Source organism: Mauremys reevesii, linkage group 1 (genome assembly GCF_016161935.1).
Source record: "Mauremys reevesii isolate NIE-2019 linkage group 1, ASM1616193v1, whole genome shotgun sequence".
NCBI classification, from domain to species: Eukaryota; Metazoa; Chordata; order Testudines; family Geoemydidae; genus Mauremys; species Mauremys reevesii.
The window spans coordinates 117294122-117321804 of NC_052623.1; the positions used below are offsets into that span (position 1 = coordinate 117294122).

At 45.3% G+C, this 27683-nt stretch overlaps 1 protein-coding gene across 9 annotated transcripts in view; it reads right to left on the minus strand.

Annotated features, from left to right (window-relative positions):
* The window catches only part of LOC120403679 (opsin-3-like), a 149824-nt gene that overhangs the window by 109196 nt on the left and 12945 nt on the right, over positions 1-27683 (minus strand). For 8 of the 9 annotated variants that reach the window (XR_005597668.1, XR_005597659.1, XR_005597661.1 and 5 more), the window contains one exon: positions 26480-26966. Coding sequence is in view for 3 of the 9 variants with exons in the window: in XM_039535149.1 (XP_039391083.1) it covers positions 26480-26825 (346 nt within the window). In the remaining 6 variants the exon portion in view is untranslated. The other variant, XR_005597676.1, reaches the window with a different exon arrangement.

Consider the following 27683-nt stretch of genomic DNA (forward strand, 5'->3'; position numbering starts at 1 on the left):
GGGAGGGTGTGAGCAGAGGAATTCATACCCTTTGGACGGTATAAAATTCTTGTGATCTGTGAGCTTTGCTGTCAGAGGGAGGGAGGCAGGGGTTTGCCACAGGGCCTTGATCGGGTCCATGATGGCTTCATTAAGTGGTAGAGTCACTCTAGAGGGGCCCACTGGGGATAAAATGTCTAAGGGATTGTGTGTTGCCTCCTTGACCACTTCTGTTTTGACCCCCAAGTTCAAGGCTACCTGCTTTAACAAGTCCTGGTATGCCTTGTGGATGAAGAGGCAAAAACTGGCTGAGGTGCCTCCATTGGTTCCCCAGCATCTGCAGGAACCTGCTAGGGCTTCCTCCTGAGGCTTAGTGCTGTGCTCAGTACCAGAGTACAGATCTGGAGTCTCTCAATGCAGTACGAGGTATGACCTAGCCTCCAAGACAACGGAGTATGAGTGCTTTGAGGGGGTGCCCTGCAGTGGGAGAAACCCCCAAGAGTTCCAAAAGGGCCACTGTATAGCTTCCAATCCCCAGGGACCTGGTGGCCAAACGTTTGGAGGTACCGCTGAACTCAGGGCCACGGGTGGAATCGGAATGGCCCGGGGAAAAGCAAGGTTGGTTGTGCTGATGAGGGGAATAAGGTCCCACCTCCAAATCCAACAAGCTGTTCTGTGGAGACCAAGGCGATGTTGTGCCTCTCGGAATGGAAAAGGTTGCTGGGGTGGAGATCATGAGGCTGTCAATGGAGGTTTTCCCCTAGACAGTGGCCTGGGCACCAGGCAAGAACCTAGTAATAACTCCCTGCTGCTTGGCTGCACCAGCAGTGCCAAATCTTGACACTCCGTGGACACCGGTGCTGGTAGAGTAAGGTCCCCAGCCGCTGTAAAAACCTCAGGGTTCGACAGCACTGCAAACAGTATGGTACACTGTCTTCCCTGAGGAGGTGGCTCCTGTGCAGGTGACAGAGGAGCTTGCAGCGGCACTGGAGTTGCAGGCACTTGACAGTGCAATGCCAGGGATGAAGAGTGCCCCAACACAGGTTTCCTTTCACCTTTGGCACCAGGGACTGGCTCTTCTTTTGGTCTTGTGGTGCTGCTTCTTCGGCACCAGGGAAGAGGATTGGTGCAGAGATTCATGAATCATTGGAGGAGAGCTCTGCACTGAGGCTGAGGTGCTTGGTGATGAGTCCGAATGTGACTCCAAGGCAGATCTTAAGGCTGCCTCCATGAGGAGGACCCACAGTTGTGCAGCTTGGTCCTACTTGGTTTGGGGTCTGAAGTGCCTGCAGATTTGGCAGTGGTCTTTCCTATGAGCTTTCCCCAAGTACTTGAGACAGCTCGAGGGCAGGTTGCTGAAAGGCAAAGACTTACCACAGGATGCTCAGGGCTTGAAACCTGGCAACTGAGGCATGCCCTGTCATCGGGGAAGCAGACAATCCCACTAAGCATGGAGGCATCCATAACTAATTCCTAACTACTAAACTACAACAACGATTCACACTAAAAACTGGAGAAAATCATAGGAGATTAATTGCTTGAGCAATGAGGGGTTCCAGCAACTGTCACAGGCAGTAAGAAGGAACTGAAGGGGAGCAGGGTCAGCAGCTGTTTTAATAGACCACTACTACAAGTTATACAGGTAGAAGAATAAAAAAACTAAACTACAACAACGATTCACACTAAAAACTGGAGAAAATCATAGGAGATTAATTGCTAGAGCAATGAGGGGTTCCAGCAACTGTCACAGGCAGTAAGAAGGAACTGAAGGGGAGCAGGGTCAGCAGCTGTTTTAATAGACCACTACTACAAGTTATACAGGTAGAAGAATAAAAAAAGTAAACAAGCATATAAAAAGTTCTGGTCTCTCAAGAAATAGCTTCTACTTTATCTGATTAAATTAAAAAAAAAATTCTCGATGTCTGAAGTTGGCTCTATTCCGAAAGACTAATTCGGAGACATTAAAAAGCTGGGTTTCGGAACTAATGGATCGTAAATGATTCTGTATGAAATGCTTTTCCAATTTTGTCACCGGAAGAATGCAAGACATAAAGGAAATGGCAATTTGATCATTAAAGTCTGCGAGTATCACATTGGAATAAAAGGATCTAAAGATAAGTGTTGTGATTTTGGCTGATAGTTAAGTTTGTAAAAAATGTTCAGTAGAGATAGTCAGTATGATATTGCAATTTGGGGAACATGTTCAGCTCTAATGGACCCCAATAGGATAATAGGGCATTCAGCATGTTGCAGGCTTGACCTTACAGGGAATTTCCTTGGTGGTATATAGAAACATTGTCAGGAGTGGATAGACTGACTTTGATTGCAGTTCACTGTATAACCCTAGCAAGATATATTTTGTAATTTGTTTCTTTATCGAAGGTTAGGTACTTAGTAGCCATACAACTTAGAGAAGTTGGTTCAGTAATGTTCAGTTATTCATTAATAACAATGCCTGTTTGAGAGTATAGGCACTTCAGTTCTGGAAAGTTTTAAGGTTTTGAAGAGGTAGGTCCTGTAATGTTGCAATAATCAAATGGCACTCTTTTACCCCTGTGTGGGAAGTTGTACATATGCAGAATACTTCATGAAGTTTGCTTTGCAGAATTCTATCAGGTGGAGGGCTCGTGCCAACAAACCACATTGATTTCATGTTTTTTCTGGGGATGGTGTAAGGACAGAAGGCCATCTGCTGGAGTTCTTGTATTCTGCACTGGCTTTGGACTTATGTAACTCTATTCCTGCTCCAATGCATGCCCCTACATTTGTAGTTCTATACTAAAAAAAAGTGACTTTGTAAAAAATGGTGGCTTCTATATTCACTGTGTCTCACTCATTTTCAGATCAAATTTGCTTAGTGTATATGATTTTTTTTTTCTCTGTCAGCCCCAAAAACTCAAACTGGGCTCTAACAATCCTCTTTTCATCCTCTGCACCATCTCCGTAAGAGAGATTTTGCAGACCAAAGTATGCTCGGTTCCACCTGTGCAAGTCTATTGTCTGCACAGATGTTGTTGAGGGAATAATCTGTAAACTCGCTAAATGCTGATGGGGTTGTACAGTTGTAGCTGAGGATATGATTTAATCTGCAGAACATACTACTGGTGATTGAGTACATGATTGGGAAAACCAAGACTGACTGTCAAAATTCAGAGACTTTGCAAATTTCAGAGTTAGAATAAAATATTTTACTTGTACAGTGAGCAAGTTTTGTTGTTCCTTCATGTTTAATGTTATGTTTTGCAACAATAATTTCTTGTTTCTGCAAACATGCTTATATTTGCTATGGGGACTTCAACTGCCAGGTCATCAAGCTCCCCCTACCCCCTAGTCTGCACAGTGAGTTAGCTTTTGAAAATTTCTGCTATTGTTGTTATATTATTTCTACGCCAACACACACAAGAAAAATGCTGGCAGCAGCAGCTATTGTAGATTTGGAAATCTCCAGGGGGTTGTGTTCTAAGTGCTTTGATCTGTTATAGTAAACCTGATGAAGGAGTTTTGCTCAGTACAATAACTAATCAATTGAATGAGAAATAAACCCAGAGGCCCAAATGGTGCCTGGCTTACACCTTACACATTCTCCTAGGTCTCCACGGACCTGCAGCAGGTGGTACACAAGATGCAACTGGGCCTGATGTGTATTTGAAAATGACATCTTCATATCAATTGCCTTTTCCTCCAAACCCACTTTTATACACTTCATATAAAGCTTCCTGTGCTCGTATTTCATACGCTATCGACTAAGGGAATGCATTTTCAAAACAGAAATTGAAAAATGAGTGTGCTGGAAAGGTCACTTTTTTGCTTTTGAATTGCTTAAACTACATATTTCATATGTACAGTGCATTTTTCCCATAGGAAACTACAATAAAATGCACTCTAGTTTAAATACAGTAATAAAACTGTTTCCCCTGAAAGCCAGCCCCTGCCCTCTCACACTGAATTAGAGCAAATTAGTTATATAAACGAAGCAGATATTCAAAAATCACCACTTCCTAACAGTGTTAAATGAAACCTGATCTCTTAAAATGGAGTCCCCCAAAGAGCCTCAATATACAAGGTATTATCAGTACTGGAACTGCTGTATGTTCTCCCGGGGGCAGACATTTAAGTTCTTCTTTGAGTGCTCGCATATGACCAATGTAGGTGTGTGCATGCATCGAGCACAGTTGCCAATTTTTCCCCCCCGGTGATATCTGTTGGGTCAGCTCCAGCGCCCTTTGGTGCCACATTCTCATAACGCCAATATAAATTCTCGATGTCTGAACTAAACTTTGCACAACTTTGCAATCATTTTTTTTCAAAGCACAGCTCTTCTCTTCTTGACTCTAACAGGCATTTGAAAGAAACTGTTATGGAACCTTTCCCACAACCAGACCTTCTAAGACAAGCCTGGAAGCACAAAGTACCAGTCTCGTTCAATAATTTATCTTACCCTTTTCTCCTTACCTATCATTTCTCTTCATCTTCCCTTACCTGAAATTCTGTCCTATCTTTGCTTCTCTTCTCTTTATCTGGTAAGATCTTCGGGACAGGGAATATGTCTTACTCTCATTGTAAAGCACTATGTAAATGATACCTTAAAAAAAAATCTGTAGATCGGTTTAATACAAAGTTTTTCTACTTTGCATTAAGGATTATTCTAATTATTACTCCTATTTGGTGATTTAACATTTACTAATACAAGGCACCATTATTAATAAAGTTTTTAACATACACATATACACCCACTTTCCTTAAAAATGTCTTAATGTAGAAAAGAGTTCCCTCTTGTGTCTGAACGATATCAATACAGGTAAATATCATTACCTGTAGAATTCTGTGTACACTGCATTTTCATTAGAGCTTACAGGGCACAAAAAATATTAGTTTTATATTCACTCTCCAGTATCCACCTTCATCATGAAATACAAAGCCATTGTGTGAACCTGAAGCCTCCTGGACTCTCAGCAGGCCACCATCTTGGTCCTTCTACTATCCAGCTGCCTTTGGGTTACAGAATATGTAAAGTAATATTGCTAATACTAGACAATGCTCTCATATGACATGATAGAAGTAGCTTTAAGTATTTAGGCTTGGCAGAATTTGATTTTTATTTTTATAATTTAATTGGATAATCTATTTATTTTAAAGCATTGTTTCTATTTTATCTATTTAAATTTTCAGTTGTGTAAAATTATGGGATTTAAACTTTTTTTTAATTTGACTTAAATTTTCACAGTTGCAGGAATTTATGTGCAGGGTTCTGACAATTATTTAATGACCGTAGATGTTGAGATTCAAAAAGTTAAAGCTTTATAACTTTAAAACACAAAACACCACCTGTCAAAATACTCAAATATCCTTCAATTAAGCCGTAATAAGTTCTCAAGCAGCATTTTTCTTTCTTTGCCTATCTATAAATTTCCATTATTGATGGAAATATTTTTTGTTGGCTTGTGTATGTATGGTAAAAGACATTTACTGCCATGTACTGGTTAAAATTCTAATCCTTCCAAGCCTGTATGTATTACATCTTTCAATTGCCAGGGAAAGGAATTAATAGACCATAATTAATTCTGTAGTGGTAGTACCGCTTCACTGTGCCAGGGCCATGCTTCTAACATGGTGTTAACATTGCTGAAGTCCATTGCCTAACAAAGTGAACACTAACAATATAGGATATGCTGAGTTAAGGTTCTTTCACCACATTTTAGAAACTGCTTTATTTTTAATCCATAATGTTGCAGTCAATACTCACATATAAGGATGAATAAGAAATCAAAATATACATAGCAGCCTTAACTCTGACCTTGTATGTATGGCTGTTTCTTATACTACGTCAGCATCCAGCATCTCAAATTGTACATAGGGGAGTGTGAAGCAGCAGTGCTGAGAAGACTGGTCCTGCCCCCAGAGCTCTGATTGACTGGAGATGTGCACTGAAAAGAAGCTGACTTTCCCACCCTCATAGAGCCCTGGGTGGCTAGGGATCTGGCAGGAAATCCTGTCCTTATTTCTTGCTCTCTGATTGGAGTAGGGGATGCCATTTGAGAGGGGAGGGCATGGGCTTTAAAAGAATATATGTGCTGCTGCTTCAGAAACACAGTGGGCTCCAATGGAGCCTGAGCAGGGAACAGGCTCAGGGAGCAGTATAACTAGCTGGTCTCCTCTCGGAGCTTTCTGTGCACACAATTCTGCCACTGTTCAAAGGGAAGGATATGCCTAATGCAGGACTATGGCGCTGAGACTGGAGGGACACCAGAGACTGTTTGTAACTGATGGATGTAGAGTCCCTTTTAGGCACCATGGATTTATGCCTTATGCACATTGACTCTTCTTTGTAATGATGCTGGGGTTCTGCCTGCACTAAGGATGGCACTAGGCTACAACTAGGCATTGGCAGTGCTTAATTTGTGCCAGGTCTTGCCAGGACTGAGCCCTGGCACCTCTAGGCTTGGCAGTTCATATCCTCAGCACCTTTGAGCTTGCTGAATCAGTTATGAATGTAAAAGAATTGCTTGAGCCCTGGCAACTCTTTCATTAGAAATTAAGCACTGGGCATTGGTGTGATTCCTGTGTGAGTTCTTGCCTTCTGGGAGACAGCAGGAATTTGGAATTGCCTAGCAAAGAGGGGAGTCCTCACCACAGGAGGAAAGCGGGTTGTTTTATTCGTTTAAATAAAAACTGTCTCTTGAAAGCTGCTCAGAGGTATGGAATGTGAATAGTCCCAAGTGAGATGGACTAATGAATATGGGTGCAGGGGTCTGCTGTATATGACAATTGCAGATTACCAGACCCTTAATTTTAGCATTTTCTGAGTTGCATGCAAATGTGCAATTTTAGGTGGTTTATTTTTGGGGGGATGGATAATGTGTACTATGGACACACACACTTACACTCCAGGCTCCCTCACAATGAACAATATATTGTACCTTTAAAATGATAACAGTAGGACAGCTAGGGACAATGATCCACCTCCACAGACTACCATTAATCGTTATATCTCAGTGGTTTTGTCATGAGCTGACCCAGTCCTAAAGAACACAAAGTCCTACTTATGCTCATCCTCAAATTCAGTTTTAAGCTATCAGTTGTGCTCTGTCCAATGCAGGCAAAATTTCACAAAGCACTTCCTCTGTCAACTCTCACTATGAAGAATGTTTAATCCTTTGCTTTATTTCTTGTGTCATAAAGTGTTTGTATACAACAGGGTGTTACAAAAAGTCTATTTAAATCTGGACTGACATTTTTTCCTGGCATACCATCATCCTATTCCTCTGCTGCAGTCTTCCCATCTCACAAGTTCATGTAAAAGCAATACATCTACATTTACAGGAATATTCGCAGGACAGTAGAACCCTGCAGTTGTAAACACCAGAGTTACAAACTGACCAGTCAACTACACACCTCATTTGGAACTGGAAGTATACAATCAGGCAGCAGCAGAGACAAAAATTAATAAATAAATAACAAAGCAAACACTGTACAGTACTGTGTTAAATGTAAATTACTAAAAAAAATTAAGGGAAAGCAGCATTTTGCTTCTGCATAGTAAAGTTTCAAATTTGTCAATGTTCAGTTGCAAACTTTTAAAAGAACAACCATAATGTTTTGTTTAGAGTTATGAACATTTCAGAGTTACGAACAACCTCCATTCTCGAAGTGTTGGTAACTCTGAGGTTCTACTGTACAATGCTCTATCACCTGCTCCTGCTGCAGCTGATGCTGTGACTGTTCCAACTCAGGGTATGTCTACACTACAAGACTATTTCGAATCAACTTAATTCGAATTTGTGGAATCGACCTTATGAAGTCGAAGTTGTGTATCCACACTAAATACACTAGTTCGACTGTGTGAGTCCACAGTAACGGGGCCAGCGTCGACTTTGGAAGCGGTGCACTGTGGGAAGCTATCCCACAGTTCCTGCACTCCCCGCTGCCCATTGGAATTCTGGGTTTTCCCCCCAATGCATGCTGGGGGGAAAAATGTGTCGAGGGTGGTTTTGGGTAACTGTCATCATTGAACCGTCAATCATGCCCTCCCTTCCTCCCTCCCTCCCTGAAAGCGCCTGCGGGCAATCTGTTTGTGCACTTTTCTGCTCAGTGACAGCGCGGGCGCCACAGCACTTTGAGCACGGATCCCGCTGCAGTTATGGCCGTTGTCAACTCCTCGCACCTTATCGTCCACCTTTTCCACAGTCAGCTGCTGAGAAATAGGACTACTTTTCACTGGTGCTGCGAGCACTGGTGGACCATGGGGGACGTTTTACCAACATCAACGTCGGGTGGCCAGGCAAAGTTCATGACGTGCGTGTTTTCAGGAACTCTGGTCTGTTTAGACGCCTGCAGGAAGGTAGTTTCTTCCCAGACCACAAAATAAGTCTTGGGGATGTGCAGATGCCTATAGTGATCGTCGGGGACCCAGCCTACCCGCTAATGCCCTGGCTCGTGAAGCTCTGTGCAGGCGCCTTGCACAGCGACAAGGAACTCTTCAAGTACCAGCGAGCAGTGAGCAGCATGACCTGTGACTGTTCAGTTTCTTTACCAAGACTGTTCTTTCTTTCTTCTCCTGCCCCTGTTTCTTTACCAAGTGACTGTTGACTAGCATCTGCAGTTACATACCCCGCCCACCCCGCTTCCCCAACTTCCAACACACGTTAAAAAATAAAATACATGTTCCACTGTAACTTTACAAAGGTTTCTTTATTGATGACTTTACGTTACAGGGTTGAAACCGGGACACGGACTGTGCTGGGTAGGGTGTGCAGTGATGTAAAGACCGCCTGTAAACTCGAGGAATGACAGGCTCCTGCTCCCAGAGCGGTCTGCAGTGCCAGACTGGATGTTTCAACAGAGCCTGCCATCCCTCCTTTTTGGGACTCTGTGTGCGGGGGCTATGTGGCCTTTTGGCGGGGGAGGACGGATACAGATTCCTCTGCTGCGTGGCTCTGTGCTCCAGGACAGGGACCGTTGCATGAGATCTGTAACCCCCGTCCCCCGCTACAAAGTAACGTACCCCCCCACCCACACAGAACCTGCAAACCACCTCCCATACTGACCAGGGTGCGTACTGACTGCAGTGTGTGTGTGACCTGCTGCTGATCCTGCCCCCATGTCTGTACCCTGGTAAGGGTGATTGTCCTGTCAAATTACCAACCCCCTTCCCCACCTTCAAACACAGTCTCCTCTAAAAGAACATGACGGAAACAGTAATTAACAGAAAAATATTGTTTATTATCAACTAGACAGTTAGGGGATGAAACTGGGATGGGGGCCTGGGTGAGGCGGGAAGGAAAGGACTTCTCAAAATTTAGGGTATGAGAGCTTTTGGGTACTTGAGCACTCTGCTGGGGTGCAGTGACAGTTTACACGGCCTCTGGCGCCCCTCCTTCTGGTTATTTTGGGTGAGGGGGGTATGGGACTTTGTGGCGGGGAAGGGCGGTTGCAGATACACTGCAGGGGGGCTCTGTCCTCCTGCCTGAGGTCCTGCAGAACATGCACAAGGCGCAGGAGCATGTCCGTTTGCTCCCTCATTAGTCCAAGCAGTGTTTGAGTCGCCTGCTTGTCTTCCTCACGCCACCTCTCCTCCCGTTCGCTGTGTGAGCGCTGGTACAGAGAGAGGGTCTCCCTCCACTGGCTCTGCTGGTCCGCCTCGTCTCGGGAGCACCCCATAAGTTCAGCGAACATCTCGTCCCCTGTCTTTTTCTTTCGCCGCCTAATCTTTGCCAGCCTCTGTGAGGGGGATGCTGTGGCAGGTCTGGAGACAGTCGAAGCTGTGTGATGGGAAAAAGGGAGTGAATTCCTTGCAAAGATAAATTTTTGAGAACAATGAACACAGTCTAGTCTGTCTCTGTGAATTCTGGGTTGAGATCCCAGTGCCTGATGGGGCAAAAACCATTTTCGCGGGTGGTTCTGGGTAAATGTCGTCAGTCATCCCTTCCTCCGGGAAAGCTACAGCAGACAATCATTTCAAGCCCGTTTTCCCTGGATTGCCCTGGCAGACACCACAGCGTGGAAACCATGGAGCCTGTTTTGCCTTTTGTGCCTGTCACCGTATGTGTACTAGATGCCGCTGACAGAGGCGGTCCAGCAGCGCTACAAAGCAGCATGCTTTTGCTTTTGCATGATAGCAGAGATGGTTACCAGCCATACTGTACCATCTACCATACCATAAATTGGTAATAAGATGGGCATGGTTACCAGTCCTTTTGCACTGCACCATTTGCTGCTGTCATAAGTGCCCCTGGCTGCTCTTAGCCAGGGGCGTAAAGTTAAAATAGGGAATGACTCCTGAGTCAATCCCTCCTTTTTGGTATCTAAAAATAGAATCAGTCCTGCCTAGAATATGGGCAAGTGTACTAGAGAACCACTGTATCAGAGAACCAGAGAGCACAGCTGCTCTGTGTCAGATCCTGCATAGATTATGAGCTGTATGCTATTCACAGGGGGTGCTCCTGCAACAACCCCACCTGTTCATTCCATTCTTCCCCCAGCCTTCCTGGGCTACCATAGCATTGTCCCCCCACTTGTGTGATGAAGTAATAAAGAATGCAGGAATAAGACACAGTGACTTGTTAGTGAGAAATGAGTGGAAGGCAGCCTCCAGTTGCTATGATAGTCCAGATAGGACATTAAGGAGTGTGGAGGAGAGGAGCCCAGCATCCTGCTGCTAGCCCAGGGGCAATTGAATCTTTTCTTTACACATGAAGGGTGGGGGCTGATGAAGCTCAGCCCCCTGTTGCTATGATGAAGACGGTTACCAGCCATACTGCACCATCTACCATGAAAAATTAGGTTCACCTGACACTGGCGGACCTGACAGATGCTAGTCGGCATGGTTACCAGTCCTTTTGCACTGCCCCATGTGCCAATAGGCTGATGATGAGGACGGGTACCAGTCGTTTTGTACCATCAGCCATCCATAGCGTGGGGGGAGCAAGGATGTTGGTGTTGAGTGCTGCACCATCGTGTCTATCTGCAGCATTCAGTAAAGATAGGGTGACATGTAAAAGAGTCAAGAGAGGATTGTTTTCCCTTTCACTTCTGGGGGTGGGTGGGGGGCTGCGTAAATTGCCTAGCTATGCCCTGACCCACCGCGGACACTGTTTTTGACCCTAGAAGCATTTGGAGCTCAGCCAAGAATGCAAATGCTTTTCGGAGACAGCAGGAACTGTGGGATACCTTGCGTCCTCAGTCCCCCCTCCCTCCATGAGTGTCCATTTGATTCTTTGGCTTTCCATTACGCTCGTCACGCAGCAGCGTGCTGAGTCTCTGCTATGCCGTCTGTCCGGAGATTTTTTAAAAATACTTTGGACCAGGCGTAACATTACAGTCATTCCCCTAATTAGATGCAGGAGTCTCCGAGCGAGATCACCCTGAGGACGGTCACTGAAGGAGATAGAGAGCGCATGCTGTGTGAAAGCCAGCACAAACCAGGGCCCTATGCAGCCGTGCTCGGGGAGGCAATGCTCCCTGAGTACCTCGTGAAAGCCTCGCGCGGAAAAGTGTGCTACCACGGAGCACCCAATAAGGCAGCTCTCCCCAGGAACCTCCTGCGGAGGCTTTTCGATTACCTCCAGGAGAGCTTCGTGGAGATCTCCCAGGAGGATTTCTGTTCTATCCCCATATATAGAGAGACCTCCTTTTCACATACTTCAGATTCCTGTTATATTAAGAATAAAAGTTTACATGGTTAAAGCACTTACCGACTGCTCCTTCCCCTGATTCAGGATCCGGGTTAATGGCCGGGGACGGTTGGTAGGGGATCTCCGTGACGGTGATGAAGAGATCCTGGCTGTCGGGGAAACCAGCGTTGTAAGCGCTGTCGCCTGCCTCGTCCTCCACAAACCCTTCCTCATCTTCCCCGTCCGCGAACATCGCTGAGGAACTGGCCGTCGACACTGTCCCATCGTCAGAGTCCATGGTCACTGGTGGGGCAGTGGTGGCAGGCTCCGTAGCGTCCGTTTGCCGCTTTGATTTTTTGGTAGCCTTGTCTGGGGTCCTTGATTTTCACGCGGCGCTGCGTTGCATCCCGGCTGTATCCTCTGTCTCTCATGGCTTTGGAGACCTTCTCGTAGGTCTTTGCATTCCGTTTTTTGGAGCACAGCTCTGAAAGCACAGACTCCTCGCCCCACACACCGATCAGATCCAAGAGTTCCCGGTCAGTCTATGCTGGGTCCCTCTTTCTATTCAGAGATTACATGAACTCCTCTGCTGGAGAGCTCTGCATCGCTGCCGGTGCTGCTGAGCTCACCCCGATGTCCAACCACGAAATGAGATTCTAACTGTCCAGACAGGAAAAGGAATTCAAATTTTCCCGGGACTTTTCCTGTGTGGCTGGTCAGAGCATCTGAGCTCGGACTGCTGTCCAGAGCGTCAACAGAGTGGTGCAGTGTGGGATAGCTCCCGGAGCTAGTAAGTTCGATTTGCATCCACACCTAGCCTAATTCGACATAGCCATGTCGAATTTAGCGCTACTCCCCTCGTCGGGGTGGAGTACCGAATTCGAACTAAAGAGCCCTCTAGGTCGAATTAAATGGCTTCCTGGTGTGGACGGGTGCACGGTTAATTCGAATTAACGCTGCTAAATTCGAATTAAAGTCCTAGTGTGGACCAGGCCTCAGGGTTTGGCTACACTTGCAGATGTGCAGCGCTGGGAGTTACTGCTGTGTTCGTACAGCTGTGTAGGGAAAGCGCTGGTGTGTGGCCACACTCACAGCTACCAGCGCTGCAGTGTGGCCACATTTGCAGCGCTGTTGGGAGTGGTGCATTATGGGCAGCTATCCCAGCGTTCAAGTGGCAGCAACGTGCTTTTCAAAAGAGGGGGGTGGGGTGGAGTGTGACAGGGAGTGGGGGAGAGAGAGAGAGAGTGGATTTTTGGAGCCGACACTGTGTGTCAGCTCCCTGCCTTGCAAAATCTGAACATTTCCTCAACCCCTCATTCATTCTTAATTGCAAACAGCCTGCAGACCAGATAAGCAGCTTTTCCAACTGACTCCCTTTCTCCCCTGCCCTCTCCCCCCCCCCCCCGCTGTTTCTCTCCTCAAGCAAACACTAAGCTGTAGACATTCATCCCCCTGCCTGCCTCATTCACAGCAAGGTAGTGGGTTATCTCAATTGATTGTTCACAGTCAGTTACAGATTGATCACAGCAAACAAGAGCTGTGTTTGTTTTTTAGATAAGCAGCTCCCAGAGCCCCGAGTTCACAACAAAACAAAGAGAGGCATCATAACAAAACAAAGAGAGATTTAGTTAAAAGCATTCTGGGATATCTCCTAATACCCTGGAGGCCAATAACAGCGCTGGTGTGTGGCCACACTTGACGAGCAGCGCTGGATCACCAGCGCTGCACTCGTTATACCCCAAGCAGACCAGGTGTACAGCCAGCACTGCAGCCAGGGAGTTGCAGCGCTGGATGTCCCTTGCAGGTGTGGACAGTTACTAAGTAGCAGCGCTGTAAAGCCTCCACCAGCGCTGCAACTCTCCAGTGTAGCCAAGCCCTCAGTCTAAGATCTGAGATGCTACTCCACACTCTTCCTTTGGAAAATTCTGCCAGGATTTACCAAGTGGTTTGTGAAACTCGGCAAATCTTTTGGTGAATTAAGGCTGAGTCCTAGGGAGTCTGTACAGTACCAAAGGCCTGTACAGACCAAACAGAACGTTTTAATTGTAGCTGACTTGGGGAAAAGCTGCTTCTACAATCAAAGTCCTAGACGTATTCACTACAATTGACTTTTTTACTATATGGACATTAAAGCCACAGAGAGAAAATAAAACCACTTATGTCTCCTCACTGAAATGCTGAACTCTGAGAGGGTTTATATGTAACTTGTCAGCTTTGCTATGCTAGTTTCTAGTCTGTATTGCATTTGCTGCTGTGTGGAGCTCTAATTAATTATTTAACTTCATTAGGATTATTAGTTAGGTGAATTTAACAAGGTCCCCTGTTAACATAGTAGGCAGAACTCAGAAGGCCACTAACATGCACATTATCAGTTCTGTATATAATAGTGAGGCGTGAAACTCACAAGCTTCAGTTTGAGTAACAGTTTAAATGCATATCCAAAGTCAATACCAACCCACAGCTGCATGTTCTAGAAATCTCATAAAAGTACACTATTTTCTAGTTCCAAATACACTACGAGTATAGTAGGATGTGCTCCCTCAGTGGCATTTCAGTATTTCTGCTTCAGGCCCAGGCAAAACCCAGAAGTGTAGAAGTAACTGATGGTTTTGAACCTTATAAATAATTACATATATATTTTAAGCAGAGCCACGAGCTAGTGCTGATTTTAAAAGACAGTTTAATTATTAATTCTGAAAAAGTTATGCTATCTACTTAGCTTTCTTTTTTCTGTTCATGAATTGTTCAAAATAGGTTTTGACTTTTACAAATATATTTAATTATCCAACCAGCTTATGCAAACAAATTTCAGACTATTGGTTGATTGAAGACTTGTGCCACTTTGACTAACTGCTCTCTGTGTGGTGTGATTAATCCCTTAATTACATGTTGTCTCTGCTCCTGACTGTATAGCTGAAATGTCTGAGCAAGAACATGGTAAATAGTAAAAAATGGGAGTCTCTAAGAAACCTCTGAGCATGTGCAAACTGATTTCTTTTCAGAGGTTTACAACCAGGAAGATGTTCCTGCTTCAAAGCACTTAGGTGTTAGAGCTTCTCAATGAAATGCCTGAAATAATTTGTTAAGTGGGCAAACAATGTGTTTTTTGACTAACCTCATTCGGGGAAAGAGCTTAACTGTTTGTTTTTGCTGAAACTATTCAGCCTGAGGCAGGCACCTAGCATGGAAAACTGCAGCCCAACCAGTTAAAGATTGGTAAAGTTATAAGCAACTGAAACCAGAGTTTTATACAGGAAGGGTTGGACAACCTTAACTATTAGCAGTACTACCTGTGCCATCTAAAATAAAGGGATTGCTCATCCAATGTGACACCAATAGTAAATATAAGGCTTGATCCTGCAAGATGCTCAGCACCCCACACTCCCATTGAAGTCAGCTGAAGTTGAAGGCTCAGCACCTTGCAGGATTGAGCCCATGAGGATAATAACAATAAATCTGCTGACCCAGACCTCACCAAAAGCCTGGAGGAGGGAGGTGGGTAAGGATGGGCTTTGGGATGATTGCAGAAAACTAACAAATGTGGCTCTAACAGACCAGACGGGCCAACATATTGCAAAGTCAAGTAGCAGTCATGGCAAATACCCTACCACAGATCCCTCTCATTTATATCAAAGGCTCTCTAGATCAGGTACCTCCATTGATCTCATCTGAGGTTGTGTGGCACTGGGAAAGAGGTGGTCTCTTGAGTAACCAGATCCACAATCACTTAGGGTCCATAAAAATGAAATGGAATATGAACATTTAAAATTAAAAATAGGACAAGGACATCACTGTATTGCAACTGCCCCCGGAGTGACTCTCCCTAGCATGTCCAGTCAATCAATAGCATCCCATCTGTGTCAATTATGGAAAAGATTAAAGCAAAAAGAGGTCACATTAGTTCAATAATCCAGAAAATTTCTGATTACGAGGCAGGGGTATAGATTATTTAAGTAGCGCTTCTATTGGCTGTGAAATATACAAAGATGATAAATGGCTTGTGAATCAATAGGAGCTGTGGTTTATTGATTCACAAGCCATTTACGGAGTAAGTGTGTTTGGAAGATACTTCCCCTGTAATGTTGGTCCCTTTTCGATGTTTAGGAAAATACAAATCTAAACAATTTAGATGTATCATTCTAGAAGCCCCCACTTTTCTCCAACAATACAAAAATTTGTAAAGTATTTTTTCATTTCAGGAAGTATTCTTAATGAGGACACTGGCAGACATTAACACGCAGAACTGTATTAGCTCTACGTGAGAAATATCTTATGGCTGAGAAGTTGGACAATCTTAAATATTTTAATTATTGCATATGGTCATGTAATTATTTGGAATCACTGAATCAATGATTGTCTATGAGCATTCTCTAAGCATTCTCTAAGGATTAGTTTGGTTAGTGGTCTGGAAAACGTCTGTGTCCTAATTAAACATTTCCTACAAGAAACTGTAATGGAAAATATATATCAGTCATTATGAAGGAGCCATTTGCCTAATTAATTGTAATTTAAATAGGCAGAGAAAAGGCAATGTCTCTCCTTATTTGCAAATTTCAGAGATTGCTGCATTAAATGTTTTTAACTTTTACAAAATGTAGGAAAGTGATTGTAATGACCTTCAATTAGGAGGTGCTAGAGCAGGTGGAAGAAGATCTGAGGCTACTAAAATCAAAGAAAATTAATAGCTTTTCATGATAAGCAGTTGAGAACTCCCCCATGTTTGTTTGTTTTGGTTTGGTTTTTTTGCCTGAGTATATAGAGTACATTTTACCATACAGTTCCTGGCTGTACTTATACCCATCCACTCCCCTGGATGTCAATGAGGATGCAGAGTTCTAACTGAAGACAGGATTTGGCCTAATATATTTCAATAATACATTACTTCATAGGTAAGTTAAATGATTAAAGCAGGGGTCGGCAACCTCTGTCACGCGGCTCGCCAGGGTAAGTACCCTGGCGGGCCGGGCCAGTTTGTTTAACTGCCGCATCGGCAGGTTCGGCCCATCGTGGCTCCTACTGGCTACGGTTTGCCATCTCAAGCCAATGGGGGAGGCAGGAAGCGCCACGGGACGTGCTGGCCACGGCTTCCCGCCTCCCGCATTAGCCTGGGACGGCAAACCACACCCAGTGGGAGCCGCGATCGGCTGAAGCTGCTGATGCGGCAGGTAAACAAACTGGCCCGGCCCGCCAGGGCGCTTACCCTGGCGAGCCGCATGCCAGAGGTTGCCGACCGCTGGATTAAAGACACGGTTGGCCTCAGCATTTCATTTCATCAACATTAGGCCACTAATACAGCATGTCTGACATAAAGCACAACCTTTCCTGCATTCACATTGTGTACTAAGATTAAGGATCAGTGCTATCAAATGCAACTGATTAAACCTAATTTCACCAGAAAAAACGTTCCATCTTTTTAAAGAGAGCTGACAACTATGACAATTTATAGTTGGCTCATATTCAACATAACTTTGCAGGAAATCCTAGATTGTCATTGTCTCAGCCTAAGCCCCTTTCAGCAAGCTGTGATCTGATATGTTGTTTACATATTTTCTCTACACAATATAGATGTGTGTTCTGGTTGCTGCAAGCAATCAATCAAAAATGGCCATCACACGTGACCAGGTAATGGTACCTAAAACATGCAACAATACCATGAGTTTCTCCATTTCAGTGAGTATCAAGTACAGAACAGGGCTTTGTGTTCTGTTGCTTGTGTGAGGGAACACAGACCTGGTCTACACTTAAAAGTTAAGTTGACACAGCTAAATTGGTCAGGGGTGTGTAAAATCCACATCCCTGACCGAAGTAACGATGTTGAAATAACCCCCAGTGTAGACGCAGCTATGTCACCAAAAGAATGAGAGGAGGCAGTGAAAAAACCCCTGCTATAGGTGTAGGCTGCATCTACACTATGGGGTTATGTGGTTGTGTTTAGACTCCGTAGTGTAGACATATCCTAAGTCAGACAACATGGACTGAACACGTTTTACAAAACATGACAGCAACACAGAGACAACCGCTAGCAATCAGTCAGGAAGCCTAACCTACATTACAGACTGAGCACAACTGCCTTGTTTACTCGTTCTGTGCTACTGTGTTTTGATGACTTCCAATGCACAGAAAAAAAGACTAGATGCCACCAGAGACAGATTAGGGTATTGTGGAGTCCTGGGCCAGAGCAAGTGGGGGCCCCTCCCTACCCCTTCTGCTTGCAGTCCCATCCCTGTGCCTTCCCCCTTCCCCACTCCTGGGAGCTTCTGCCAGGGAAATGGGTCGGGGTACAGGGGCTTGTCCTGCTCTGCTCACCCGGCACTTCTGTGGGATTGGGGTGCGGGGGCTCCCTTGCCTGCCCAGCGTTCCTGCCACGGAGAGAGTCAGGGCGCAGGGGCTTCTTCCGCTCCCTGGCAGGAGTTCCGGGCAGGCAAAGTGGGGTCAGGATGCAGGGATGCCTAATTTTTCGAGGCCCCCGACTTGGCTGAGGCCCCTGGGTACAGGCCCCATTGGCTAATCCGCCACTGCATGCCACCCTTAACTGTTGGTATGTCTTCATGCTGTTTGGCAGTGGATAAGTAACATGCTCCAGACCTTCCTCTATCAAAATGAGGACAATTGTTTTCATAATTCCCAAAGGCTGTGAACCAGGTAGAGCAGACAATGCTAACAACAGCTATCTGACAATGAACAGAGACCTGGCCATTGTGCTTGAGGCACATTGAGCATAACGATGTTAGCAGGAACAGCTACACCTCACGGCATCAGCAAGGATTTCCTTTTTTTTAAAAAAAAGGCTGATAAATGTCATCTGAAAGGTAGCAATAGGGCAGAGAATGATCATATAGCCTAACATGGGGACACTTCCTCTCACCCTCAACTCCCTACCCTATTGATGAATGAGTATTCAATATTAATATTTCAAACAGTGCGGTATAACTATTGTAGGCTATAATGCTTTGCACCATTCCTACACCATATGATTTACAAACTTACACAAGGTGCTACCAGAAGATTGCTCCCGTCTTCTGACCCCAGCTATATGTCCCATGGGTACAAATTAAAGTCCCAGCTCTTATGCATTCCAAACTCTCTGAATAAAGCCAAGGGGAGGTTTTGGTGCACAGTGGATGTAGGATCAGGCTCTAAAGCAGGTTTGTGAGTTATCTTCTCTCGGAAATAAATGGTAAGTTACTGAACATTCATATTTAGACAAATATTCCATATTTTTAAGCTGTCAATAGGAGCTAGAGATGCTAAAGTAACAGCAACCAGTTTCTTGGAACAGGGCCTTCTGAACAGGAAAGTATGTGATGAAAAGGAAAAGTGGGGAGAGAACAGTAAAAGTTTAAGAGGAAGAAGGGTCACCAGACACCAGGTCTCAATAGGGGATCAGAGCTTCACATGTAGATGTAAAAATGGTTTTAATAAGCACAGTGGTCAGGATATACTAATATAGGCCCCAGTCCTGTCAGTTCCTCTGCATAGGCAGAGCCCTGTACCTATATGGTGCTGCATTGACTTCAATAGGACTCCATGTGGGGTGCAGGGACCCAGACGTGGAGAAATATACAGGATCAGGGCCGTAGTATTAGTCACTGCATTAGTATTATTAAATGGGTATTTTCATTCTGTTAGCCTTACTCTAGAATTAATCATTCTTTTTAAATAAAAAGAAGCATGTCCTACAAAATTGCCAAACCTGTTTCAACATATGCACAGCCCAAGTCTCCAAACCCATCCTCCAGGAGTTGCTCGCGTGAGTAAATACTAAGGTAAGTATGGGTTTGCTGGATCAGGTGCTTAAACTGGTAAGAGACTATTTTGTGTAGTGTCATTGTTACTTTTTCTCTCTGACTACATAACATGTATTAGGCTTAGAGGCACACGAATAACTGTGCTGAGAGGGCTTAGATGAGTTATATGTGGTGTTTGCTTGTGTTACAACAAAATCAAGCGGAAATTGTTTTGTCACCCTCACCAGGAGCTGAATTCAAAAAGGGGCTTAGGAGGTGTGACCCTGAGTGTCGCAACACCAAACTTCAAAGTGCCTAGAAAAATCACAGGAACAACACTGCAATCCACAAAGCCTGAGGTAGGCACCTAGGGGTCCTTTACAATGAATGGGGAGAGAGAGTCACTTTAGATTGCAATCCACAAAAGCCAAAGCCAACATGCTAGGCGCAGGACTACCTAAGCTAGCCCATGGGAGATAGACTCATAGACTTTAAGGTCAGAAGGGACCATTATGATCATCTAGTCTGACCTCCTGCACAACGCAGGCCACAGAATCTCATCCACCCACTGCTGTATCATGGCGATGAGAGGGCTATGTCTTAAATCCCAGCCCTCTCACTGAGTTCAGTATCTACACTGCAAAAACAGATCTGGAGCAGCGAGTCTCAGAGCTCAGGTCAACTGACTCAAGCTTGTGCTGCATGGCTAAAAATAGTAGTGTAGACATTGAACCTCAGGCTGGAGCCAGGCTCTTAAACTCAGGCCTGGTCTACACTAGGGGGCAGATCGAGCTAAGTTACACAACTTCAGCTGGACTAGATGCGATAAATCGATCAATCGCTGCCCACCAATCTGGCAGGTAGTGTAGACATACCCTCAGTGAGGGGAGAAGGTCTCAGCTCCAGCCTGATCCCAAATGTCTACTCTGCAATTTTTTAGCCCCATACCATGAGCTGATGTTTGCTGCCACAGGTCTTTTTTGCAGTATGGACATACCCTAAGTCTGGACTGCAGGGAGGTGCCTATCTCTGCCAGTGATCTATAACCAGGAGCCGCTCTTCTGGAGTCAGGCAACTTAGCCACCTAAGGCATTTCTTGTGACAATGAATTTGGCAGGCAGAATGAGTTAGTTATCACCACCCCCACCACATCTACTTCTCCAGCCAGATTTTGAATGGGATCTGATCAGTTAAGCAGCTTCTAAGCAAGCCTACTGGATCTGGCCCCAAGTGCAACATAGGCAGAAGGAATGCCTATCTTCCCTCGCTTTGTGGGTCACCCTGGGGTTTTGGCAGGAGACAGGTGTCCGGACACTTAGAGGGAGGCAGCTGTGCGCATGCTCAGAGGCAAAAACATAGGCACCAAGGGAACTGTTCCCTTAACCTTCTCCTTATTAAACTAAATGGACCCAAGGAGCTCAATCTATCTCTATAAGGCATGTGTTTTACTCCCTTGCGCGTTCTCATGGCTCTTCTCTGAACCCTCTCCAATTTATCAACATCCTTTTTGAGTTGGGAACACCAGAACTAGACACAATATTCTAGCAGCAGTCCCATCAGTGCCAAGTACAGAGGTAAAATAACCTCTCTGCTCAAGAGTCCCCATACATTTGTGGTCCTAAAGTAATATGGGACAAAAGCATTTTGGCTTTCTAAACTAGGTCCAAGCAGAGGCCCTGTTATTTATAAGCTGTGTTTACCTAAGTGTTTTGAGTGCAAGCACCAATTTTAACATTGTTCTCTTGAAATTTTAAAAGTACATTAGCCCCTGCAGGTTTTAATATTAATTCTGGGGGTGTGAGGGAAGTGGCATCATAAAAATAATGGTATTGTAAGCACCTGAACTGCACTCCCACTGGTTGTCATCATTTTTCTTCATTAGTTTAAAATAGCAATGTATATTTAATGAGAAACTACCACCCATGAAAACTTATTTAGGTCACAGTGATGACTACAGGCATATAAGTGCAAGAGAGAGTCAAGTTTACTCACTCAGAAAGGAGAGCTTTTAGGCTAGCCAGGGAACTAAAGCTTCTGAAACATAAGACTGGTTATGCTTCATTTCAGACTTGTTTATAACAAGCATCCTTTAAACCACAGTCTGAGTGCTAACCAGCAAGATGCTAAGCAATCTTAGCTGACTTCAGTGGGAATTGAGGATGCTTAGGACCTTGCAGGATTGAACCCATTTGTGATGGGTGCCCACCCCATGCAAAGCCTCAAGTGATTAAAGTGGCTAGGCAGGCCAATTAACTGCCCAGGCTGCACCTGAGGAAGACAGGCAGCAGGTCACTCATTGGAAAGGGGCTTACCTGGAACAGGAGGGACCCATATAAAGCCCAGAGCTGTGAGCAGAAAGAGGTTGTTAGGACATAGTCTATGGTCACTCCCTGGGAGGAGGGAGCTTGGGCTGGCAAACCCAGATAGAGGGGGAAGCCCAGGAAAACAGCGGCAAGGGATAGGACCATACGGACCTTGGCTGGTTATTACAGGTTCCCTGGGCTGGAATTCAGTCTAGAGGGTGGGCCTGGGTTTCCCTACCAGCTGTGGTAAGATGAGGCCCTGAAACATAAGCCCTTATATCAGAGGCCCTGTATGAGGCCTAAGGCCTGAACTAAAGTAATGGTCAAGACTTTGCTCACATAAAGCAAAGTTAAGCTGTGAGCCAGAGGCAGGCCCTGCTCACAGAAGCTGGCAAGAAGGCTGATGCTGCAATTAAACACATACCTTAAAGGTGCTAAGCACTGGTAATATAAACATGTGCCAGGATGGTACCAGAACAGTCTGACCCATCCTAAAGACAGGGGCAAAAGGGTAATATGATGGACAGTTGTTTTGTTCAAACCAACATGTACAAGGTGAGAGGTGGCACCTTACTATGTAGAGGGGTTGCACCTCAATACATCAGGAGTGATGCGTAACTTGTTCGTACCTGTGTATAAGAATGCATCCCTGGGGTGGTGTCTTTGCCAGCCTAGGGGGCAGTGGAGAGTTTCGCCACTGACTGAGCTGGTCCATTGTCAGGGGGCACATATTCGTAGTATGTCCTGTAGAGTCTGTGGGAAACTATTACTGTGCTTCGTTTGGCAATAAACCTGGCCGGGTGCCTTCGTACCTTATCAGAGTCAGTGGTCATTGAGGGTTCTCTTGGGGTCTGCTGTACCAGAGATCTGCAGAGCCGGAGAAGCACACAGAGGGAACACATACACACAGCCAACTGTTAACATTAAACAGAGCAGAGCACCACACCAGTAACGTCTGACGACACCAGCCACTGGGAAGTGGTGCAGGACGTTGGAGATGCCAGCCGGACAGCTGGTCTAGAAGGACTTTGATTCCTCCGGAAGGAGAGGACCTTAGTGATCTGGCCAGAGGACCAAGCCACAAACAGGAAGCTGCAGCTCTGGGAGTGAGAGGGGCACCAGGCTGAAAGAGATGATGGGGAGAAATACCACCAGAGGAGGCAGCGTTTGGCAAGAGCTAATCCTCAGAGCTGCCAGGAGGAAGTGCAAGATGTGGTGCGTGAACCCTGTGACACCTTTCTACAGAAGAGAATTAAGACTTTGCTCCTACAACAAGCTCTGCATGGACAGAGTCTTGAGTGGCATCATTATTATTTATATTACCATAGCAACTAGAAACCCTAGTCATACACCAGGATCTTACTGTGCTGGGTGCTGTACAAACACAGAACAAAATTGTCCCTGCCCCAATGAGTATCACAGATGTCAATAGAATGTGACCTCCATGGAGCTCCTTAGTTTGTACAATGCAAAATAAAGAGGTGATAAGTAACCATGTAAAATTCTCACTACAGGATTTACTTTGAAGGAGCACATCACTGTCCTTTAAATTGGTGAAATAATTTACGAAACATTCTGTAACAGCAAAGGAGTTGCCAATAACTTCCAACTATTAAAAAAATGCTAATTTCTGATTTTCCATCGTGACCTTTTCTGGAATACTGCTTCCTTGGTTCTATTGCCTACACCAGGGATCGGCAACCTTTGGCACGCGGCCTACTAGGGTAAGCCCTCTGGCAGGCCGGGCCGGGTTGTTTACCTGCTGTGTCCGCAGGTTCAGCCGATCGTAGCTCCCACTGGCCGCGCTTCACCGCTCCAGGCCAATGGAGATGGCAGGAAGCCGCGGCCAGACATCCCTCGGCCCGCGCTACTTCCCGCAGCCCCCATTAGCCTGGAGTGGCGAACCGTGGCCAGTGGGAGCTGCGATCAGCCGAACCTGTGGACGCAAGCACCCTGGCAGGCTGCGTGCCAAAGGTTGCCGATCCCTGCCTTAGACCTACTCCTTGGGGAGGTTTAAATTTGGGAAATAAAACATACATTTTGGGAAAGAAGGAAATATGTCTTTGCCTGAATGATGTGGGTGTGAGGTCAGAGGGTGTTTTTATTTAAATGACAGTTGCTTGAAGCTGCCCAGCAGATTGAAATGTCAGAAATTGCCCCAGAAGCTGGGGGTCAGTGGGCAGAATGCAAATGAGGTAGGCAAAGTTGCAGGGCAAATTGAATTTAGAGTGGATATCACCCCCCACATACATTGTTTGATTTTCCCCAAAATTCTAAATCTCAATGGAAAAACTGTCAAATTGTGAATTTTGAACATTCATGACCAGCTCTATTCAACATCTGATGGGATCAGGCCTGTTGTAGGTAACCACAGTTCATTAATCGAGCTCTTAGACATTTTCCTGCAGAACTGTCCTTTTGACATTGAGAGTGCATCGGGAACTCTCATGAGCACTGGAGTAAATTTGGGGTTACACATAAACAGTAATTTTAAATATGAGCTGAGTGACTCCTCCCCAACTCTACCACTACTAGTTCGGCTATTTAGGTAAATTTTAATTTAATCAGTTCCTTTTATCTAGAAAAACTGTTCAATATGTAGTTTTGTCTCTCTTTTCCTTTTGAGTGAAAAGAGCAACAGTAGCAGATTATAACTAAGACATCCTTTTATTTCTGTTTTATTTCCAGTGCCACAACAGAAGAGCTGGTAACAGATAAGAGACCTGACATGCCAAATGCACTACAAATGTCACTTGCATGTACATTTGCTAATCCCTTAAATGTGTATGTTAATCTATTCTTTCAGCTTCCCTGCCCCCCCCCCCCCCACACCCGAATGATAGCAATAAGCTAAATTATAAGGAGGGGGATACATCTTGAAGTTATTCTTTCCCATCTATTTCCCAAAAAAGAACTGGATGGAGAATGAATTTTTCAAATCTCCTGTTCAGATGCTCCAGTAGTAACAAAAATCAGGACAGTGGAGGATTTGGTGTGCACGTATGTAGGCTGAACCGAAGTGGCACAAGGCTCATATATCTAATATATTTGTGTGACCAGACTGGGTACTAAATGTAAGCGTGGGAATGGTCCCGCTATTGTGGGGAGCTTTCCTGGCTTCTGCGCTACCCCCCGTGAAATGGGCTAGCTGAAAGATCTGAGTCCTCGCTCCCACTTCTTTTACTCAGAGGCCTCCCTGCCCTTGAGGCCTCCCCTTCCACTCTCCTGTCTGGCAGAGTTCTCGTAACCTCAACAAAGCTGGGCCCAGGATTCCTGGGGGGCTCGGCCCCCAACCCAGCTCTGGTCACCTAAGACAGGGGCTAGGGTGTCCCCACTCCGGGGTGCTCTCTCTGCACTGGACACTTCCCTGCCCCACTGATCATTGCATACAATTTAAATAAATACAAGTTATTTAATAAACAATTAATTAAAAAAGAATAAGGAAAAATGGGAAAGGTTAAAGAAAACACATCACCCCACTCTGTGGCAGGGAACATTACAAACAGTGTCTCTGGAATGTCAGGGCAGTGCAGTCTCTGTTCCTTGTAGGTCCCAGGTCTTCTTCTCAGGCCCTGGCTATGCTGCAGGGATGCTGCAGGTTGGACACTTGCTTTGGTGATGGCCACACACCTCCGGGTTTTGGATGGTGGGACCCTTCTTCCCAGCATCAGCTCCCCATTGGGTTAAGAGCCCCCTCCTAGTCTGGCCTGCAAGGTCCCTGGGCTGGGGGTGTCTTTCTGCACTGGGCCCTTTGCCCAGGGTCCCACCTTGGCTGGCCCCAGTTGCTCACCGCACCCAGCTTCAGACTGCTCCAGCTCCAGCCCCAGCTCCACTGTTCTAGCTCCAGCTTTACTTTGCCTTAGCACTGATGCTGCTGCTCTGCCTCCAGCCCCCGAGCTGCTTCTCTGGCCCCTCTGGCTCCGTGGCTGCAGCCCTGCTCCCAGCACAGGATCTGCTCTTCCTGGGCTGTGTCTCTGGCTCTGTGGCTGCAGCCCTGCTCCCAGCACAGGTCTGCTCTGTGGGCTGCTTCCGTGACTCTGCTCCCAACACTGACCTGCTTCCTGGGCTGCTTTTCTGGCCTCTCTGGCTGGCCCAGCTCTGCTCCCCAGCTCAGCTTGGGCCCCTGCTTTCTCCTTAGGTTGGCCCCACTCTGTCCGACCCAGGCAATTCCAGCTCACACAGAGGATGGGACCCGCCCTGGTCTCCTGACTCCCTGATTAGCCTGCCAGCCCTGTCAATCAGGCTGACCTGGAGCATTGGCCTCTCCCCATTCTTTTAGTACTGGGAGCTAGCCAACAAAAACACCCCCACTGAATGTTAGTAAGGGGACAACAGTCCCCTTACATAAAGTATACAGCAAACCTGATCTCCAAGTAATCCAGAGAACAGAATTCTTGTATATTTCAATACCTTGGTGGCTCACAAAAACAGAACTGACAGGCAGAGCAAGATGACAAACTGACCTGGATATATGTTTTTGAAAAACAAGACAGTCTTAGTGCTGAGAATCTATTTTCAGACAGACAATCTAAAAATACACTTTAATTATACACTGCCACTTTACTATTGACACCTCACTGTGATAACGTGGCAATTGCCCAGTGGAAGATGGCTGCCTTGGATGTTTACCACCAGTGGAGCATCAGTTTGGGGCTAGCGAGGCCACATTTGGTGAAATTATGCTGCATGGGAGCATGACTCTACATCAAATACTGCAGGGTTATGTAATCCAAAGTGGTATGTGTGGTCTTAGAAACCCAGAAGTCTTAGAACTGTGCTAGTCACACGGATGGTACACATCCACCTTCCACATCCACCATGTTACAAATAATAGTGTAAGACAAAATCTTTAAACTCTTACCAAAGCAGGAATTGACAAAGCCATACCACATGCAACCATACTCTCCTCCAATCCATCTGCCGTGGATGTTGGATGCAAAACTGAGTGTGGTGCCAGAGATGCACACTAACATGTCACTGGCACTGATGTTCAGCAGTAGCATGTTCACAGGGTTGCGCAGGGTTTTAAACTTGCAGAAGAGTATGAGAACGATCAAGTTATTCAAGAAGCCAAATACCAAGATAAATCCAAGGAAAACAGCCACTATGGTGTGCCCTGTTCTAGAGAGTCCAGTTCTTGGCTCATGAGGATCTGTAGATGCTCCAAAGCTCAGGTTGGCTGTCCAGTTGGTACTCATTTCTGACATTATAGTAGGCTGGAGAGTGCAGGAATATTAAATGTTCTACTCCCAGATCTTCTAGCCACTTTACAGAAGTATCTCTCCATTACAATACAAATCAACACTAGATTCTTGCGGTCTTCAGTCAGTTGGCAAACTGCTTCTTGACTGTTAACAATAATAGAAAATAATGTCTCAATGTAGAAAAGCTTATTGCACTGCTTATTCTGTAATCATTTGTCTATGAAACTTGTAGGCTGCATAACAGAAGAGACTGATAGCTTCAAGGGCACCATCGTTATTTTAAAATTGGACTATTTCAGATGATTACTTTTAGACCAAAGGTAGAAGGCATCTTAAAAAGCTGCCAGGTCTTCAGAGCAAAGAAATTTCTAGTAATTGTGATCAGTCCCATTGTCACAAATGGGTTCTTCATGGCAAAAACATCCTGCACACATGGAAAGAAAACAACAAGCATTACATCCAAGACAATTCTTTTCATATTAATACCAAGAGGCTACATTTTGTCTTAACAAAAGTTCTTCTTGCTAAAGGGGAAGAGCTGTTAACAAACTCAGTCTTTTGTTTTTTCTCTGCATGAATAAAATCAGTTATTTGAGGTCTTAGAGTGCTTTTTGCATTTATGAAAGCTATTCTAGAAGGCTTCCCTCTAGACAGCAGTTTGCTATGCAAAAGACCACTAAGGCACTTTATAAGCCAGGCACTAGTGTGAGAAAATATTTAGTACGTGGTTTTATTTAAGCACTCCAGTGTCTCTCCTGCTGTGTTTGTACAGCTCCCAACGCAGTGAAGTCTCAATCTTGACTGGGGCCTTGGGCGGGTGGGGAAACCTACTATACTGTACGTAATTACTGATTACTAACA